Source organism: Lagopus muta, chromosome 5, assembly GCF_023343835.1.
Source record: "Lagopus muta isolate bLagMut1 chromosome 5, bLagMut1 primary, whole genome shotgun sequence".
Lineage (NCBI taxonomy): Eukaryota > Metazoa > Chordata > Aves > Galliformes > Phasianidae > Lagopus > Lagopus muta.
In genome coordinates this window covers 9,330,237-9,350,831 of record NC_064437.1, presented here as the reverse complement: position 1 = coordinate 9,350,831, position 20,595 = coordinate 9,330,237, and the positions used below count along the sequence as shown (strand labels likewise).

Here is a 20,595-nt window from a genome sequence, read left to right as displayed (position 1 = left end):
GAGGGAAGTTCAAAAGGGTTTTTTTCTTTGAAAGATTCACTGTCTCTTTTTGTGTGTATGTCTCTTACTTGAAAGAAGGAAAAAGGAGGGGGGGGAGTGAAAAAAAGTGCTTTATCTGAAAAGAATCACATCAGCTTCGCGCTGATAGAAGCTGCTGTCATCTCTTAAACGGCTTAGCACAGTCAAAAGGCAAGAGGACTTAAAACAGTGTCTTACACAGGGATCGATGGGTGGAACATATAACTCGTAACTGGGGAAAAAAAAAATAAAAAGAAGCACGGGGGGAGAGATAACGGTAATGATTGCATTGAGGGAAGCTTGAGGGAGGCTTGTTCTTTGTAACACAGCTTCAAAGGTGTCTGGGCCGATGCCTGAGCAAACTGTCCTGTGAAGTCGCGCCTCTGCAGGGCTGGGAGCAGGGGATGCTTGCACCCTTCTGCTCCCCAGCAGATGGGACAAAGTAGATGAGTAAACACCAGGTTAGCAGCTCCCTTCTGCTGCCTCGTGCTCGACGAGGGGTTCTCCCCACTCCGTCTCCGGCCGCTCTCTCTGGAAGGGGCTGTCCGGGAGGGAGCGGCTGGGGCTGGCGGGGGGACAGGATGTCAGTTTATCGATCGCACCTCAGTCAGGAGAGCTGCAGGCGCAGCGCTCTGAGCACGAGCGGCAGCGTGCTTAATGTGATTGAAAGGCAGTTAAAATGGCGGTGACCTTTTCAGGGGGAATTAGATTGCCTGCCAAGAGTGGTTAGAGGGAGTGATAACGCCAGCTTGAGGAAGCTGTCCAGTCTGCTTCAAAGGGAGGGAGACAGCGACAGGGAACGCAAGCTAGTAGCAAGTACCATTTAAAGCACGAACCACGCGGTCTGATAGAACAGAGATTGCTGTCCTCTTTAGATATGAAAAGATTGAAGAATTGTAGCTACGTTCTCTCCACCCGCACCGTCCTCCTCTCTTCCATCTTCCCCCAGGCAAAGCTTTCCTTTGGACGTGGAAGCAAGATAGTCACCGTTGCTTTTGGGGGTTTCTTCAGCAGGTTGGTTTCCTTGAAAATGACACAGAAGAGAGAAAGGCTTTGAAAGTGTTGATGGTAAACAGGGAATTTTCAGGGACAGATGCCTTCTAAGAAAGATCGCCGTGATGACAACTGATGGATTGTGAATGCTTCTGAAGATGAATTGAGGATTGCTTGACTCAAGCTTCTCTTTCACAGAGTCACTAAGTTTGGAAAAGATCTCTAAGATTCATCTAGTCCAACTGTCTCCATGCTGTTCTGCTCCCAGGCTAGCAAAGGGCTTGTTATCTATTTGTTAATGTATTAAGCAGGAGAAAAGAGCAGCATCAGTTAACGCATAAGAAGAGAGACTTGGTAAGGCTTTATAAGCTGTAACCAAGTGTAGTTATCCCAGGGTACTCATTTGCATTGAATCTCATGTTGTGTACGATTAGGGCAGCTGTGTAGAAAGTGAGACTATATTAAAATGTGTGAAAGTTTACAGCAGATGGCTGCAGTCCCACAGCCAGCTTTATCTCTGCAGAATCAGATGTGCATTGGTTTGAGTAGCAAATGATGTAGAGTGGCCTTCTTCCTCTGTAAGTTAGTTGTCCAAGCAAGCTCTATGGCAATAGTGCATGTTCCTGCATTTGTTTTCTTTCTGAAGACCTCTAACATTAGAAGCACATTCACAAGTGTAAAATCCTGTCCTCAGAATATAAGTAGATGCTCTTCAGTTTTCCTGCCACAGCAGAAGGTTTTGGTGAGTACAGTGACCTTTGTCTGGTAACTACCATGGCAGAAAGAAATAGAAGAGGAAAACTCAGCTGTGCTGCTCAGTGCAATGTAACAATCATCAAACTCTTCCAACAAAATACTGCCTCTTTTTTACATGTATAGGGAAACTGAAGCATGAGGAAACAACTTCTCTAATGCTGTGAAGATAGTGCAGAAGAGGTTGATACAACTAAAACCCCTTAGGAGCCAGATGTGCCTTCTTTTTCAGATAAAATATAATGGGGCATGCAGGAAAGCTTCTGCAGATGGGGCGATTTCCCATTTTTCTGTGTGATGAGCTTCACGCAGCATTTAGGGTCATACCAATAAGAAGGTATAAACTGATATATTCTGGAAAGGAATTTGAGCTGAAACTTGCAGCTTCTCCTGCAAGGCCACGTGGGAAATAAAATGTCATTGGTGTACTGAGGCCTTTTTGGAAGACTGAGTAACCAGAATCGTCTTCCCCATTTCTATGGGATGAGTCAGAATTCATTCATTTTGCCCTGTCATTCTAAAGCAGGCTTCAACTTGGATGCAGAGGAGTCTGTGGTGAGAGTATGGGGAGTCTTTGCCATAATGAAATTCTTGATCTTCCTCCTACTTCGCAAGAATTCAGTTCGTTGCCTTTCTCTGTCACGTTTCCAGCAGAGCTTTCTTCATGGCTTGGTCTGTAAGGTGAATGCAGTACTGCATCTGCATCTGAATGTCCTTCTCACTTTCTCCTTCTTGGCAATTTTGCTTTCCTATGTTCAGCTTTCTACCTACTGCTGGCCACTTCTACCTGTTGTAAGCTTTGAAGTGGGTGAGATGTGTAAATCTGATGTTTCTCAAGTGCTTATTTTATGCCTTAACCTCTCTTTAGAGGGCTGCTTCGTCCCAGAATGCTTGTATGCCTTACCTTAGCCATAGTGTAAAATGGTGGTAATCCCAGTAATCCTTTTGTTGCTGAAGGACAGCACTTTGTACTTGTCTGATGGAGTAGCCCAAGCATTTCTTCATGTTGGCATCTCTCCTTTGAGAGGAAATACTTCTCTGTAAGGTAATACTTGAGCTAAAAACGCTGCGGATCTGCTTGTGTAGTCCTGTAGCTCATGTGATTCCTATATATACCTGACTGTTTCACCATAGCTTATAATGATGTGTAGAATTTGAGGCTATTTGTGACTAATAAATGTCTATTAGGCACTGTGTTGTATATTGATGTCGGACTGACTTTGGTCAGTAGAACAAAGAGGTGAGAATAATCTGATTGGAAATTAAAAAAAAAACCCTACCTTACCTATAAAAACCATCATGAGCCACCACGTAAGTGTTGCTCAATATCGTGTGTGTTTAAAGTTCACACAATGCTTCAAGCAATTGGTTTCATCATTTTGGAACATCATGTGATTAATAGGACTCAGCAAAGTAAAAATCACATTAACTTAGGGGGGGGGGGAAAAAAAAAGAAGAAAAGAAATCGGCGCTTATAGACACTAAAAGTCGTGATTGTTGATACTGCATTTTCATTAACTTTAACGCATGCAAAAATCTGAGAACCTAATTTTTGTGCTCAAACTGCCAGAACGCATTAGCTGAGAGGAGCACAATCAACTAAATCTCTTGCTGTTTGATTTATGTAACAGCAACAGTCATCCTGACCAGAAAAAGAGTTGCTGTGGGATGAAGGGGAATTCTCTCCATTTGACGGCGTTTTGTATATCGCTTGAGGGGGGGAAGGGATGTCTGTCACCCAGCAACAGAGAAAGGAGAAAAAAATTAATTAAAAAGAAAACAGAAGAAGCAGTTGTAAACCCCTGCAAATTGGCAGGGGGAGTAAGGGAGCAGGTAGAGCACCTGAAACTACTCCATTTTTTGAAATTGACTGGATTTCAAGTTGACAGCATCCCCTTAAACTTCAATTTTCCTAGGTTTCAGACATGCCGTGTAAGACCTTCCAGTCCCATCTGCTGTTCTTGCTTAGCTGCTCTCTCCAATCCATTTTTCTAGTGGTCTGTCTGCTTTGGATTTGAAAGTCCTAGGCTTGAAGACGGTCATTTGATAATTTTTATGTTTTCTCCCCAAGCGTCTGCAGTTTTGCCAGAACTGCAACCTTCTTCTGGGAGCCTCGGGTCAAACTTCAGCCCTGAGCACCGCGCAGCTGATTGACGTGATTTTAATAGCATTTTAGAATACAGTTGTTAAGTCAGGGGCAGTGAGATTTTTCTAAAGGAAAAAGGAGCACGGGTCTCAATGGCTTTAAACAGCTCCTGTCTCCACATGTCTCTTCTTACACTCGGTGGTGAAACGCATTATCGAGTAGTGCCCGGAAAGTGGCTAACTGCGTTTGACACACGCCAACTCCCTGCCTCCACACTGGATAATTGCATTGTCAACTGTTCAGCAAAGTGGCAGGTGACACTGCAGCCGGATTGATTGTCCTAGCATGGAGGCTCCGAAGACTGTCAGCTACCCAATCGATAGAGTTTACACAAGGCACCGTGACTGCATCTGTAACTAATTTCAGTTTGGAACTGGCGGGGTGCGGCGGGCCCTGTTTCCTGGCCGGTTGCACTCGTTTGCTCGCATCCTGGAAAGTTGCTTTCCCGCTGAAAGCACGGCTTTATTTCTTGTTTTGGAGCTGGAAGCGAAGAAATCGATGGCGTGTTTTGTGGTTTCAGAGTTGAGGGCATTGCAGCACACGGCTAACTAGCAGCTCCAGTTTTCCGATCAATAGGCTGATCAATTGATTAAATTAACACTGATTTTTCTTTCTTGTTTCCAGCCTGGTAAAGAATTAGTTTGGGGGAAGAGCGCGTGGACTCGGCCTGTGAAATTTTGTTCCTTTCCCCATCTTTCCCTGACAAGTGGAATCTCTGTGCTCATCGTTATTTGAAACAAACTGCGCTGAGCTGGCAGGGCCCACTGTAAGCCAGGGTGCTGCTCCAGCTGCGCGCCAGCCTTGCCGCTTCATGCTCGGCTGCCTTAGAAAAGTCATCCCGCCAGCTCTGCCGTGCTGCTGTGTTATTGGCAAAGTTGCGACATTCCTGTGATCCCTGTCAGTGGTGCTTATTGATCCGGCGATGTGAATCTGCTTAGCGATTCAAGATTACTTTAATTCTCCCTCTTCCTTTTTTGTTTGTTTCCACCCTCTCCCCGGGGGAACAAAAGCTTTCAGATCCACCTTTCTCCGGCTTTGAAAAACGAGTGGCTGCAAAGGCTGTGGCTGTTGCTGCCGCTTTTGTGCTTCAGCTGTGGGTTTTGAAGAGCAGCCTTTGAGATCGAGGCGAGATTGTTCTCACCTTCGAGATTTGTGCTGGTGCAGTGCTCAGGGAGGCAGCTTTGCAGGAGGTGCCACACCAGATCAGATCTTTGCATCCCCATCTATAGCCACGATCTGTACCTGGGAGGTATAGAAGAAACCTACCCCTAGATAGCTCCCCAGTGCCTCTTCCCCGAGCCTCGCAGCAGCTGGCTCTTACCCTTACCCACGGAGCTTGCCTGCCCTTTGTTCAGCGCATTGCTGCAAAATGATGTTAATGGTCATAAAATTATATGGCCCTTTCTTTAAAGGCAGCTGTTCCTCTGATCTGTGAGCAAAAACTGCTGTAAGCATCCGCGATGCTGCTGAGCCGCTGGCTCTCTGGCAGCTTGTTTGTGCTGCCGTGGGAGCTAACAGACGGCCTCCGATTGATGCATCTGCTATTTCAGGTGCACGCTGTGATGACACAGGCGGGTGTCAGTTTTTCAGGTAAATCATCGTTTTGCTTGAAATGGATCTCGCTCCTGAGAAATGAAACCCTTGTCCTGCAAGCAGCTTTTCATGGTTTCCAAATGTCATTTTTCCTGCAACAGGCTGTGAAAGTCGCTAGGAGAAGTGTTCTGTCCCTGTTTGTGTTAGGAAAGATGGGGGAACGATTTGACTGTCCAAAAATATGGCTGGGGAAGTGATATGAATGTAGAGAAGGGCTGAGGTTGGCCTCATTCTCCATCTCGCTCTTTCTTTCGAGAACCCCTGATGGCTTTCTCTTTCTTCCCAAACGCCTTTTAAAACAAAACAGCATCCGTGCCATCTTGTCCTCTTAGTGCTAGTTTGGGATACTTCAGCAGCTGATGAAATAAACCCAGTTTAGAGCCATTCTCAGGAAGTGTGTGTGAGGCCTGGCCGTGTGTCTGCATAAACTACTTTTATTGCCCTCATTGTTTTTACTCTGCAAGAAGCCAACGAGTGACATTTCGTTAAGAAAATAGAGTGAACGTGCTGGAAGGGGAGGTTGTGCAGAAAGGGGTTTCTGCAAGGAGTATAATTAGCGAGGGCTGCAGTTCTGAGATTTATGGGAGACTTTTTCTCTTTCCTGAACATGTGCAAATTACCTGTGAGCAGAATGAATGCCTCTTCCCAGCCAGCACAGGCCCCAATAGAGCTGCATGCTGAGATGGATTTCGATTTAGACCCGCTTACAGAAATTTTTCTTTAAATCCAGAATTTTATGTGTTACCGATATTGATAGGAAGTTTTCATTCCTGAGAGCCAAGCCCAGGTTATTCCTATGAGTTTAATCTTCAGCAAGAGCAGCAGCAAGTAGCTGCTGTCACAACAGTGGTGTGGCTAATACTACCACTAACACTTTAATTTTGTTCCTTGGTTGTGTTTAATGGGATGGCATTGGGGACCAGCTGTTCTCTGTGCATTTATTGACCGTTCTGCCCAGGTAGGAGCTGAGGAGCACAGTAGGCCTGTGTTTTCCCTGCTGTGTTGATGAAATTTGGCTGAGAGATCTGGGTCTACACTGGTCTGGTTGTCCCACCTTTCTGTTCCTTTGTCTGCCAGTCTTCTTGTGAGCATGAGAGACAGCAGTGCCAACACCTGAAGCAGCATATGTTGTCACTGCAACCATCTGCTGCCGAGCGTGATGGAGAAAAGGAGGGACTTGAATGTGAGGTCCTTTTATCTGCTCTGTTCTGTGAATCTGTTTATATATATCATGTTAATGACTCTCTATCTGAGCCAGAGCTGCCATTCAGTGAAGATATGTTGAGATGACCTGTCATCGGGGGGGATTGCACAAAGGAGCTGCGATTTGAGGAGTGGTGCAGAGGTCAGGGAGGATGCTTAGGCATAGGGGACAGCTTAGGAGAAAACAAAGTGCTCTGAAAACTTAGAAAAGAGGGGAAAAAAGGTTTCTGATGAGATTTATCACCAGCCATTATTAATTTGTACGTGGAAGGAAGTGCGAAGTGTTTCCCTGTCTCCTTCAAGCTCAGCTGATTCCTATAGCCTGTCAGTGCCTGCAGCCTGGTGGTGGTGAAGAGGCGTGTGAGTATGTCCTGCTTTTCAGAGCTTGGCCTCTGTATTTCAGAAACATTTTTGCTTCTGTAGATCACCTAAAATTTTCAGAAACCGACTTGAATCGGAGCTCAGGTGGATTGCTCCAAGGCCAGCCCAAGCAAAGCTGTGTACACAGTGCCGGAGGGCAGCGGGCGCTCTAGGTAAGTGATCTTGATAGGTACACTCTGATTGATGGGGGAGTTTGTCTCCCAAACTGTCACAGGGTTTATAGAGGTGCCACTCAATACCAGTGCTGGAATTGCTTGTCAGAGCACCTGGCTGCAAGAGCAATGGGGATTGGAGACAGAGCTGTAACTTTGTTTTTTCTCTGCTTAATGGCCCCAGTGCCTGACCTGCCTGCTCACTCCTGTTTGTCTGGACCTTAAGGAGGCAGCAGGGATTAAGACTGTCAGAGCATTGTGGTGCTTTCGCATCAGGAGGCTAATTGTGTCGGGGATGGCAGCACATGACTAGTGGTTGCCTCCTGCCAAGTGCACAGCAAGAACAAAAAAAAATTCTTCACCAAGATGTAAGAGAGTTTGTGCTTTGGTTTAATCTGTAAGTAGCATTTTCAAATTCACGTGTGGAATTATGTTCTTGAGGCTTTAGGTGACCCTCTGTGTAAGATTCGCAGCTGTTCCTATGAATAACAGCCTCGGGATCACATCTCCTGTGAATTCCTAGGTCAGGCGTACAACTTAACATTCAGTTGTCGGATTTCACTTTATTAACACATTGGGATAAAGTTCTGGTCTTGAGCATTGACCTCTGGATAGCGGCATTGGTTTTAGCAGTGCGCTCTAGGCAGCTCTGCGGATGCAGTGAATTACTGCGTGTCCTTCGGTAGCAAAGCCCTGCCAAGGAACCGGGGGCACGCTGCTGGATTGCAAATCACCCACGTGTGGTGGCTGGGGGTCTTCTGGAAGCTCCCCATCTCCTCCTTTGGGTCTGAAACAGACCCGTTACAGAGCTGGTTTGTTCTGCTCAGTGCCCTCAGTGCTCCGTTTCGCATCTTCCTTGCTTCTGGATGGTACTGTGGAGCTGTCAGCATGAGCTAAAGTTCTGAGCCCTCTTTAGTCTTGGGCTGAGTTACTGAGAAGCAGGTGTGATCCTATCAGGCCTTCCTTGCATTTAGTGGCCCTCTTAATCCATTTATAACAGCACTTGTCCAGAAATCTGTTTTGAATGAGCCTGAGATGAATGAATAATGTCAAGCAGTTCAGACGTCAAATATTTGAACAGCTGTGTGGGTGTTTTCACTGGCTTTGTGCATGGAAGCAACCTCAGGAAGTTAGGCAAGGAGAGTCGGGTTGGAGCTGTGGCACTAAACCCCAGCCCATCAGAACTGGCCTCAGAATCCATCCCTGCTGCAGGTGAAGGCATCAGAATGAGCGGCCTGCCACCAGCCCTCCTGCAGGGGATGCTGGACCAAGCTTGGCATCCTCCTCTTTCACATTCTCAACATGCAGTGGTAGTACTGGGATTTATGGACTTTTAGATTTGCACTAGAATCATGTTTTGTCATTTCCCTGCCCCCCCCCCCCCCACCTTTTTTTTTTGTTGTTTTAAGACAACCTTTGAAGTCTTAACTGATAGCACGACTACACTGAATCTTTCTTGGTACAGAGCTTATTTTGTTTAGTGTACAGTTTCTGAATTAGTTTGTTGGGTTTATTTCTACCATGTTACAATGAATTACACTTATTTAAGAAGAAAAAAAAACCACTCTAAAAAAAATAGTCCATATTTGGCGTAGAGCTCAGAGTTGGATCACCTTATTGTGACTTCTTTTAGGCATTGGTCTGGGAGTCCTTGTTCTATCAGAAGGCAAAATTTGCCCTATTACTACAGCTCAGCTTATTCTGTGAACTACTCTGTTCTGTTCTTCTCCCAGTGCACATCTGTCATCTGAACATGTCTTGTCCAAACCCTTCCCCTATGCATTCCTGTGTACAGTAGGAAAGAAAGCACCCTGTTGGGAATGCAGTCATTTCTACTGCAGAGCTAGATTTAGCAAAAGATCTGTGGAGTATTACCATTACAGACTTAAAAGGGATTTTCTTAAGTGCAAAGGTTTTGAGAGCAAGGACACTGGGATTCTGAAGTCAAGGTGCCTTCATATTTGTAAATTGTTTCACAGTAAGCAGATCTTCTTTTCTTAAGCTCTAACCATAAACCACTAGTCAGCTTAAGTCACTTGGGAACAAAATTGATAGAAAGATGCACGATTTCTGAGTGCTTGGCATTCTTTCAGAGAGAGACGTGCAGGGAGCAGTCTCTCTTTCACTCTTTTGGACCCCTTTCCCTCCCAGCAGTCTCCAAGTATTCGTTGTCTGGCTAACATTCAGATCACCTCTGGGACAGGCCAAGTCACAGCTCTAGCTCTACATGATTTGTGTTTCCCACAGCTACAAAAGAAAAATGAAGACCTGCATGTCCGAAGTTTATGGCCTTTGAGAAGTGATGGGCTAAAGCAATGCCAGGTGCAGGGGATGGTGTTACTGCAGGTTAAATGCCATGCCTGTAAATTACTGCCCCATCACCCCCTGCGACTTCTCAGGCAGCTTTGAAAGACTATCCAGCTTCTTTGACAGGTCTCTCTTAGTACTCTAAATCTTCTCCCAAACATTGTGATGAACTGAAGGTTCCAAGATTTACTAGATGAGCCATTGCAGCAATAGGAGGCAGCTCATGACATATGTTGGCTGGCAATGTGTGGCCACTACACCTATAAAGGCTCTGATGGAAGGAGGCTGCCCTGATGTCACTGCAGAGCTGACCTACGAGCACCTCTTGCACTACCTGACACACAGGGTGGATGTGCATTGTCGATGCTAGCAGCGTTGCTTCTGCTGGAAATTAAGGCTGGCAATTACTTTCAAGTAAAAGGTAGTTTATGCTTCTAGAAAAGGTTAGTCTTAAAATCGTTGTGCTACGGTTATCCCTCGTTAAGGACCTTCTTTATATTCAGGGAAGAGAAATATCAAATCCATATAAACAAATTTTATTGGGGGCTTAATGAATCAGTGAAAGCATCCATTCCTAGAGAGCGACAGTAAAGGGCTCTGTCTGCATGGTGTCCTTGGAAATGAGGCCTTCGCCTTGCCCTGTTCTCTTCACAGATGCAGACTTAAGAATACAGCTCACTCCTCTCAGCTGGGAAAGTACAAGTCTGCAGCTGATCACGTGAGACTGTGGGAGCCCAACTCAAGCCATCATACCACTCGAAAGGCTGACTTAGGTTCTGATAACATCATCTTTCTTCAGAGATGCACCTCATGTTCACCATTCCTACATTAATGATAGCCTGTCTTCTGCACTTAGATTGACAATGCAGAAATCTACCATCTTTGGGACATTCATGCAAAGCCAAAGCCACCTCTACCTTTCTTGTTGGGTGTCAGCAGATAGGATGTGCTTGAAGGCCTGGTCACAGACTTGGGTCAGCACCCATCTGTTTGTGCCCCATCCTTTGCCTTCCACCTAGTGCCATCTGTCCCAGGAGAGTGGGATGGTAAGGGAAGGAGCGTGCTGGAGGCAGCCAGAGTGAGCAGAATTAGGTCTGTATAGTTTATGTCCCAAGACAACCCACCTTAAATCTGCTATAGAATTGAATGCAAATAAGGGCCTTGCACTACCCTAGCAGCAGGAGATCTTTGTTCAGTTTTTCAATTGCATGGGAGAGAGCATGTCCAGTGTTCAAACACATAGAGGGTAAGTATAAGGGTTTCCCTCCTATTACTGATCTTCAGGTAGTAAATAGCAAGTGAAGATCCATCTTCTGTAGGTGCTTGCATTCAGTTAAAAGAAACCTGGTTACAACCAGCTGTAACACAGTCAACAGAATGCTTTGGAACCAAAATAAATCTATATACTGCTAGAAAGGAGTACTTGCACAGCTGGCATCGTTTCCTCTTGCTTGGGACTGGGCTTGTGTGTGATCAACTCTTGCTAGAAGTACAGGACTCCTGTTGACTTGTACTAGAATTTGCTCACGTAGGAAGTGTTCATAAGGGGCTGCTAATGACTGAAGTCTGATGTTTTCTTAGAAGCAGGTTTGCTTTTCTTAAACATTTTAAATAATTTTAAAAAAACCCTGAATGCATTGTTTGCTTGTTTGTTTTAAATGATGATACCTTTTGTGAGCCCGTTCAGAGTAAAGGATGACCTGCAGGCTGGTACCCCTATCCTTAGAAGATCTCCTTTGCTTGGTCTCCACTTCAAATGCTCACCAGCACATTCTGTTGTTCTATTTTCCAGGTTCTGGGTTCATCATGTGCAGCGGCAAAGAGAATCCAGACAGCGACGCAGACCTGGATGTGGATGGGGACGACACACTCGAATACGGGAAACCACAGTATCGTTTTTGAAAGGCTTATAACTGACAGGGAGCCTAGAGATCCATCTTCAGCCAGTGCTTATGTAGCACTGCTCTGGGTAGTGTTGGGCAGTGTGTCCAGCCATACTAGAAAGGGCACCACCTTCCCCAGTTACCCCATTATTTGAGCTAATAGGGATTCTCAGTTTCCTCTCTTTGAGGTCCTTGTATACATGCGGAACTATTTCAGATCTTGTTAGTGAAGTCTGTATGAGATGTTGAAGGAGATCAAAACTACTGTTTCTCCAGTCTGTATTTCGTAAGTGATATTAACTTTTGTGTCTGTCCAAGCATCTTCTGTATAGGTAGCTTTTCCTGCTTTGTGGTTAGAAATGTAGTTTATTTTCCACAAGATGTTTGTTTGATTTCAGGGGTTTTGTGCAGTGAATATTTTGAGCATTATTCACCTGCAGCTGTAACTGTGAGAATAAGTTTTTATTCCTTTTGTTAGATGCTTCATTAGGGGCAGTTTTCTGGAACTCCAGCTGGGAGCCAGACTCTTCAGACACAGCTCCAGAACTTCTGCCCTACAGCAGCTGTGCAGCCATCAAGGAGGACTTCCCACAAGGGTATTAGGCAGACATCGACATAGCTGTGTTGAGAGGGAATATAAATCTACAGAATTAGATTGTGTTCAGATCTGAACTGGTCTTTAACACCAAAGCATCTAGCTTTAGCTGGTTGATCTCCATACTTCAAACAGAAATAGTAGAGTTGTGCAGATTTCACTTTTAGAGGTTGAGGAATTGGTTTTCCTCTTCTGAAAAGCTGTGGTTTTGTTGCTGTCTAAGGACTTGTCTGTATCTTTCCACCTAAAACAAAACTGTTATCCAGAATCTAAAAGCAAGCCTCTCCATAGATACCAGCTGCTGTTCCTTTGAGGTTTGATGTGAATACGTTCTGTACCCAGATAGTGTCCCAGCCATCTCAGAATTCTTTCCATTGTCTGCAGCAAGGCTGTATGTTTCTTAACTCCTTGTGCTCAGGTACACAGAGGCAGACGTTATCCCTTGCACTGGAGAAGAGCCAGGTGAAGCCAAAGAGAGGGAGGCGCTCCGAGGTGCTGTTTTAAAGTAAGTGCTGTGCCTTTCTGATTCGCTTTTGTTACTTCTGTGGAAGGTATCTGTTTGTTTGACCAAAGGACCACCATAAGGGAGTCTTACAAAGAACCACTGTGTAACAGGTGGATCTCCATTTCTGTCTGTGCAGCCTCATAAAGCTTCCCTGCACACACTTCCCCACCTTAACCACTACACTGCCCAGCCACTGCTATCTTCTCCCTGAGCAGTGCTGGACAAAGGGTGGATTCTAGCCATGGGGAACCTGTGCTGTGTCAGGGCTTTGTGCACACCTTGCCATGTATTAGGAGACTGGCACCTAAGGTATGATTTCATCGCATCATATTTGTGTTGCAGGGTATACAGATTAATCCTGCATGCAGGTCTGGGCAGAATGAGTGCTATGCCCACAAGCATGTGTCAAGAATGTAGGCAGACAGCGTTCAGGGCGCTTGGGGAAGCATTTCAGGCAAGTAAAATGAGTCTTAACAGAGAGCTAGGATTGCTTTCTAAGCCCTCTGCCCTGCATAAAGCAGGGCTTAAATTACCCCTCTGTCTCTTTTGCAGAGTGATCCTGTGAGGTCAAGGTTGAAGTGATTGATAGAGCAGTGAAATGAAGTTTTCTTACTGCATAGTCTGTCACAAACACTAGTTCAAAATTAGGTTCCACTCCATAGAAGTGTGTATTTGCCATACTGGATCCAAACCATTGATCCATTCAGTACTTTGCAAACTGTGCTAGACCACAGACGTGCCTGAGAGATGCTAAAGCCCCTTCACAGCTAAGAAAAAGAAGCGCTGTAACAAGATATCAGTGTCCCTTATTAGTGGCTGTGGACATTTAACACTTAAGTGAGACCACTGAGGATGTGAGATGTGGAAACCCAGTTCCTTCATGTGACTTGCACCTAAGATGTTTTGCTGTTTGTATGAAGTCTTTCCACATCTCTCTGTAAAGCAGACGGGGTAATGTTGCTTGTGAAAGCACTTTGAAATTTGGGCAACTTTCTGTAGGAATGCAGTAAATTAGGTAAATTAGCTGATGCCCTGAAGCATAAGCCTGTGTTACCTTTTGAGCACAGCTGTCACAGCTCGTAGAGCTGAAATGTTATACAGCCACAAGTATACAGGCTCCTGGGAAGATTCCTTTCTCTTACTGCCTCTGTTACTGGCTTGCAAATGAATGGATGGGGCCAGGAGCGGTCTGCACTTCAATGCTGTCATTCTTCAAATGGGAAAATGAGAAGGATGGGGCTTGTGATGGCATACAGTTAGTTCTAAAGCAAGAAGCTATTGCAGCATGGAGGATTTCTGTTCACTGGTAGGGTTTTCATCTTTGAAGCTGGGTATTCGAGAACGAGCTTTAGGTCACAGGTGCTATTTGATTCCCAAGCCTTCAGTCAGCATCACAACCCTCGTGTGATTCAGCAGAGGTCTCAGCTAGAAGAGCAGGTTGGGAGTTCACTGGTAGAGATGCGGGCTAACACAAAAACACCTCCTGCAGCAAGCCAGCAGCTCACATTTGATGCTTAGACTGATAGTTAGAAGTGTTGGGAGAGATGTATTTGGATTGGTGGGCGGAAGCACTGGCTTTTCCCAAGCAGCAAAATCTTCCACATTCAACCTTTAACATTCTGCCCTTCTCTCTTTTAGTGGTGGCACACCCAGTACTCGAATAACGCCGGAGTTTTCTAAATGGGCCAGCGATGGTGAGTGTTAAGCATGTCAATAATTCATCTGTTAGCTACAGGAGGGCAGATAGGTATTCTGTATCTTCCAATTACCAGTAATTAGGGAAATGCTAGGTACAGGTGCTCTTGCGCAGTACCAGCAGATGTGTGTGCAATCTATTATGTTATCTTTTTTCTTAATTTATAGCACAGTGAACTGTAGCCAGTGAATTTGGGGAAGTTCCCAAAAATGGAACTGTAAGTGATATGGTGATAGAGACAGGGTTGGATTGACTTGCTGTCTTGTCGCTAAAAGACAAACTGCTATATCACAGAGGGAGCCATCAGAGCTTGACTGTAATGTTGTTGTTCAGCTGTTAGGAGTTTAAACCATATAGGCACCTGTTGCCTTTTGTTTTTTTCCCCTCAGCTGCTTATCATCTTCACATCTTTAAAGGGGTATGCTGGAGGTTCTGGGATCTATGCTACCTTGTGACTTGTTGCAGAGACTCCAGAGCAAGCGAGTGAATGTGAAATTTTAATTCACATTATTAGTAATTCAAATTATTTGGAAGCTCATATGATTAATTGAGGGGTGGAGGGTTAAACCTATTCAGCTGTTGCTTTGTTTTATTTAATGCCAGCAGCACTGGAAGTGTAAGCAGCAACCCAGTGGAAATATGAGAATAATAAAACCTGGCGCTTTCCAGCTGTAGATGCCAAATCCATTTCCAGAGCTGGGCAGTGCTATTCTAGCTCCCTTAGGAAGGGAGCTGAAGCTCAGTGACCTGAAGAGACTTGTCCCAATGATTCTGTTTCCTGTTCTGTTACAGCAGTGCTTTGGGCTTTTGATTCCCAGCTTTTAAAGTACCTACAAGACATAAGAGACTGTCAGTGGAAGAGGGGGTTGGGTTGGAGCAGTTTTGCCAAAGGCATGATGATTAAATGAAGAACATAAGATATCTATCGCAGGCATTTGCTTCTGTGGGGTAGGCAATCACATCTGTTTTCTTTGATGTAGGCTCACTCGCTCGTAGGTGTGTTCAGCTTCAGTAACTGCAGCCACAGCAGTGATGAGGAAGCAGCTCTGATGGTGCTTGCTATGAGCTCTGTTTTCTTCATACCTTTTACATGAGGCAGTGGTGCTGAACCTGCAGCCCAGGGACTGGCCCCAGGATGGTTCATCTGGCTTGTTTCTGACTGTTAGCTTTCCTGGAGGCTCACACCCCTCCTGTGCTGGGAGGAGCCATGGGACTGCTGGTTGAGAAGAGAGCCACAAGCAGACTGTTCTGTCATACTACTGACTGGCATATATTTTTCTTCCTGTCTGTGCCTGAAGGGTCTTGGAAAAAGGGGGAAGTTGAGAGCAGAGTCTGGGCTGGATAAGTTTGCTCTGTAGTCACCTTTCTGGAAGTACTTTTTGGTGCAACAGCTGCATCAAACCTTTCTGAATTACATCCTGGGTTGAACAGCTGGCACATCTGCAAGGGTAGTCAGTTTGTAGTGAAAAGAGGGTACATATTGTACTTTCAGCCTAACTTGTGGAACTGTGCTATGCAGGGAGAGGGCCTCCCTGCCAGACAGGGTTATGTGGTATTGGTCTCCTCTCTTGAAAAATTGACGTGAAAATGTCTCACCAGAGTCCTCTGCTTCTGAAACTGTAACTTAGACTACTTCATCTCAGTGGTAAAATGTCCTGTTCTGTTAATAATTTGTCTGTTCTTCCCTCAACAGAAATGCCCTCAACGAGTAATGGTGAAAGCAGTAAACAGGAAACCATGCAGAAGACCTGTAAGAACAGTGACATTGAAAAGTGAGTGTAAAGTGGATAGCTTTTATTTCTTGTTGTTTAAGAACTACGGAGTCCACTGACTCTCATCTATCTCTGTTTTTGAGGACAGTCCATTGTCTCTGTTCTGTCTTTTCTAATGTACTTGCATGTACCACCCTCCATCTTTCCAACAAGGGGGATCCCAGCAGTCCCATAACTTGGCAGGAGATTCACTGAGAGAATTAAGATCCAGATTATATCTCTGTATGGTTACTAACAAAAATATTTCTCAGTTTCTATGTTTATTCTATGTTTACCAACCCTTCCAGTCGAATCAGAAATTTGACTCTCAGTGTTTGACTGTTCAATAATGCAGGTGCCCCAATCATCTCCTTTCCTTTCCCTCTCTGCTAGCTGGATATCCTCCAGCATAGGAGAGGAAAAAAAAGTGCTTTTTTTCTGCACTTTGTGATTGAGTAACAGCCTCCCTCCTCAGCTTCCTCCCACAAGCTCAGGAGGTGTCCTGCTTAGGCATCATTTGGCAGTCCAGGCATACAAGTGCAGGCTATCCACTGTTGCCATGGGCTGTTAATTATGGGATTTTTTGAGTTGGTAATTGCCTGAAATAAAACGTCCCAAGATCAAGTGAGAGGTAAAGCAGCTTGAATTGAATGGAAGACATGAGAAAAAGCAGGTTTTAAGAAGGGAATATTTACACTTTGGGCTAGATATATTGATAATTTAGGATGGGGAAAAACCTGATGTTGAAATGAAGACTTTAAAGAAAGCTATTCTTTAATGTAGTTAATTAACTTCTTGCCGTGGTCCTGATGCAGAAGCTTGTGTCACTTGCACGTTGTGGGGTGTCTCATAGTTCAGGCAGCCTGGCAAAGCTTTTGTTCACCATCAGGAGTTATAGCTGAGGAAATTCCCTGCTGCAGAGGAAGCTTTAACACTGCTTTGCAGTCTCAGCACTTTTTGCAAGACAATTTTTTGGCATATACCAAACATGGGCTGTGTGCCGTTTGATACTTGGTGAGTGGACTTTGGCCAAAGACCGCAGAGCAGGAGAGCTCGCAGGTCAGTACTGAAACAGTGTTGCCCTTAGCGCAAGCTCGACTATTGTACGTGTTCTGGTGTCCAGGACTCAAGAATACACGCATCCCATTTGCCCTGATCTGTCAGCCTCTGTCTCAGATACTGCTCCAGGCCTCCTGCCTGTCAGACTAGCAGCCCTCCGCCCTCCCAGATCTACTTCTATTGAAAATCTTTAAACTGCAGGAGCTGAAAGGATTTGACATTTTCCAGAACACTTGAGCTCAAGTGATAAAATTGACATAGCTTTAATAATCTGATCAAAGAGGCTTTAGCTAGCACCTTTTGAAGGATCCCAGAATCCTTTCCAAACAACGCGTGTGCCAGCTCTGCTGTGAAGTGGGGGGGTGAGTGAGTGTGTGTGTCTTTGCATGCACGTGTGTGTGCGTGTGTATATATGCACACAATGCCTTGTTCCACAATAGCCTTGTCCTGCTGAAGCTTCAATGCTGCAGAAGGTGTGAAAGGTCAGCAAAACCCAATAGAAATTACAGGAAGGACCTCTGTGTCTTGCTGAGTCTTTCCAATAATGCTGATTTTTAAAGAAGCAAGGAGGGCTTTTTATTTAAGGCCCTTTATTTCACTGAGGTTCAGAAGGCAAGATGGTGTTTCAGGTGGAGAATTTCCTAACTGCTGTTTTTTGTTGTTGTTTCATTGGATTTTTGTTTTTTTTGCTCCTTTCCTTTGAGATTTGTGTGTGATAAATAGTTTCTGTCCTGCCATTTAAGAAGTCTGAATGCTCTGTGTGCTTGTCTATGTAGAGGGGTTCTGTTAAATTAATTGATAACAGGGATCAGAGCTAGAAGCCTGCAGAAGGGGGGGGAAGGGTTTCATACTGTCTGTCTGATTCCCACTCCACTGCTGAGCCATGATATATGACGACCCAACCCAACAGGCTAAATTGATTCATCTCTAGTTCCTGTTTCTTAATCTGGACCTAAATTGGTTTCATTTTTCATGTATTGGGTGGCACTTGCAGGAAGTTTTCGGCAGCATCGCTTTACACTGTTGCTTGTAACTTTAATTTTTGCTTTTAGACCTGCACATTGCTGATAGGCATGGTAAGCACTGTGTAGCATCTGATGAGCATTTTTCAAAGCATTGGGAAGCACATGACCACCTGTCTCAGCCATGCCCTCCGTTCAGGCAGTTGGCAAATAGAATTAGCAGTGATCTGCATATCGATCCTTCCTTCTTACGGGTGATGTTCCTTCCCCCTCCCCTCTGCCAAAAATACATGTAGGCGAGGAGAGCCGTGTTTCTCTGATAGGTCAGCACTGAGAACTGGAGCTCATCAGTGTGAGCTCTGAACTGTGAGTGGCAGCCATGTGCTGGGCACTCTCCTTCCCAGCACTGCAGGCCCACATAACCTCATCTCTGTGCCGATGGAAGGCGTCTGGGCAGCACCACTGGGTGCTTTGTGCTGAAGGCTCCTGGGAGCAGGCAGGCCATGTGGGCCCTCAGCAGATGGGCCGAGCTCAGCTGGCACAAGATGCGGCTCCGGTCAGCAAATCAGTCCCTAATTGCCCAAAAGCCCACCCCACATCTCTGCAACAGACACAGAAGCGCTTTTCCCCACAGAAGTCTTCCTCCTCCTCCGCCCTGGAGCTGCCCGCAGCGGCCTGGCGCCATTTTGAGGCCGAGGTTCCCTGGGGTTAAAAGCCAGCATCTTAATTCAGAGTGCCAATGTTCAATTTTGCTTTCTGCCACCAGACTAGATTGCAGGCCAGCGAGAGAGTCTGGGTTAGTGGCCCACTGGGTCACCTCCCATTTGTTTTCCTCAATTTTGTGTTGTCATAAATTCATTCCAGCCCGTTGTGGTTGATCAGTTTATCTCCGCCGGGGCAGGGAGCGCTGCGAGCATGATGTATGGCACGGAGCATTGTAGCCAGCCTCTCCATGAATCACTCCAGCTGGTTGGTGTCAGCCCCAAAGCAAACAGGCCCCGGCCGCTGAGCGTTGACTACGATGAGCTCAGTATGGGAAGAGACATGACGTATGAATGTTTATTTAATAATTCTCTAATATTTCCAGCGGAGTGTGGCTGTGCCTTCTGGGGGGAGGGAGGGAGGTTGAAGAGGGAAACTCTAATCTGTTGGGGTGGGTCATAAATCAGGAAGACAACATCATTAATCAGGGATGGGACCGAACTGGAAGGAGGTGGGACTGGAGCTGCCATCCTCAGTGGGAAGGGGCTGTGCTCTTTTTCTTTTTTTCTTTTTTCTTTTTTTTTTTTTAAATCTTGTTTCTGATCCCACTTGGCCCCAGCAGTGCTGCCCACGTAATACCAAGCCTGGACACACGGCTGTTTAAGTGAGTACGCTACCTCCATCATAAACCTTGCGATGCAAGCCTGCCAAGCATTAAATCCCTTTATAATTATCTTCTTTATATAACACTTCATGCTCATCATGCTTCATTGGATGAGATGCTTGTTGGGTTAAAAAGAGGGTCTGGGAGACAAAAAGCAATTGTATTCTATTTTTCTGGTCTCCTCTTTCTTCCCCTTCCCCCTCACTTCACTTCTTTCCAGAGCAGCTGTTCAGAAAGCATTGGCTCTAATGTTGGCTGCTGCAGGAGCATGGGGGAGAGAATTAGTTAAAATTAAAGTGTAGGGTGGATTCCACGTGCAAAGAGCAGCAGGTGAGACAGCAGCGTCTGGGTCTCAGGGCCTCTGCTCCTGGGGAGACAGGTTGAGACTGGAGCCTCTGCTCCAGCGTGCAGCCAGAGGATTAGCTCAGGCCTCAGAGGCAAGGAGCCACGCTTAAGCCACTGTGTCACAGGGAAGCAGAAGCTGTCGTGCATTTGCACTGGAGGATAAGCACTCCCCAGCCCTTCTCTGTAATGTCACACCATTAATAGGCTTTGGTGGTAGACAAGAAAATCCTGTAGCAAGGATAAATTTGTTTAGAATTACCTCAAGCCATTAATGACCTAGCCCTTTGTGCTCAGGGGGGAGCGTGGGGCTGAGGATCGGCAGCAGGAGGCTCCAGGCTGAGACCAGCCCACACAGACTGGAGATGAGGTTTGGGAGGCATGGGGTTGTTGAAGCTGGGCTGAGTGCTGCCTGCGTCTCAGGGCTCTTGTCCAGATCTGTTATTTATTTTTTAAGCTTTAGTTCTTCCTGTCAGTAATTTAATAGAATGTAGTATGTGCTGGTGGTCAGAGTTGGAAAGGTGCATGGGCAGATGTTGGGCTTTTTTTATGAAGTGAGACATTCACATTACTTCATCCCCTCAATTGGGTGTTCAGGCTCTGGTGGTGAACAGAGTGCTGGGTTTTCTGCTCCCTCCTTTAACTGTTTGGTAGAAACTAGATGTGCCAGTGATGATCTCAGATGTGATTACCACTGTGCCAGCTGAAATTCTGTCAGTGTCATGGTTCTTCTCGGGCTAGCAGTTAACGAACCGGATCAGCCTCCCAGTTAACTAGTGACAGGATGAAAGGGAATGGCCTTAAATTGCACCGGGGGAGATTCAGGTTGGACATTAGGAAAAGCTTCTCTGAAAAGAGTGTTCAGGCACTGGCACAGGCTGTCCAGGGAG

At 45.6% G+C, this 20,595-nt stretch overlaps 1 protein-coding gene across 4 annotated transcripts in view; it reads left to right on the top strand.

Moving 5' to 3' along the window:
* RNF220 (ring finger protein 220) overlaps nucleotides 1–20,595 on the top strand; it is a 162,568-nt gene that overhangs the window by 124,489 nt on the left and 17,484 nt on the right. For all 4 annotated transcript variants that reach the window (XM_048944356.1, XM_048944358.1, XM_048944357.1 and 1 more), the window contains 4 exons: nucleotides 11,339–11,435; nucleotides 12,443–12,529; nucleotides 14,168–14,223; nucleotides 15,919–15,997. In XM_048944356.1, the coding sequence (XP_048800313.1) occupies nucleotides 11,339–11,435; nucleotides 12,443–12,529; nucleotides 14,168–14,223; nucleotides 15,919–15,997 (319 nt within the window). The remainder of the gene's footprint in view (nucleotides 1–11,338; nucleotides 11,436–12,442; nucleotides 12,530–14,167; nucleotides 14,224–15,918; nucleotides 15,998–20,595) is intronic.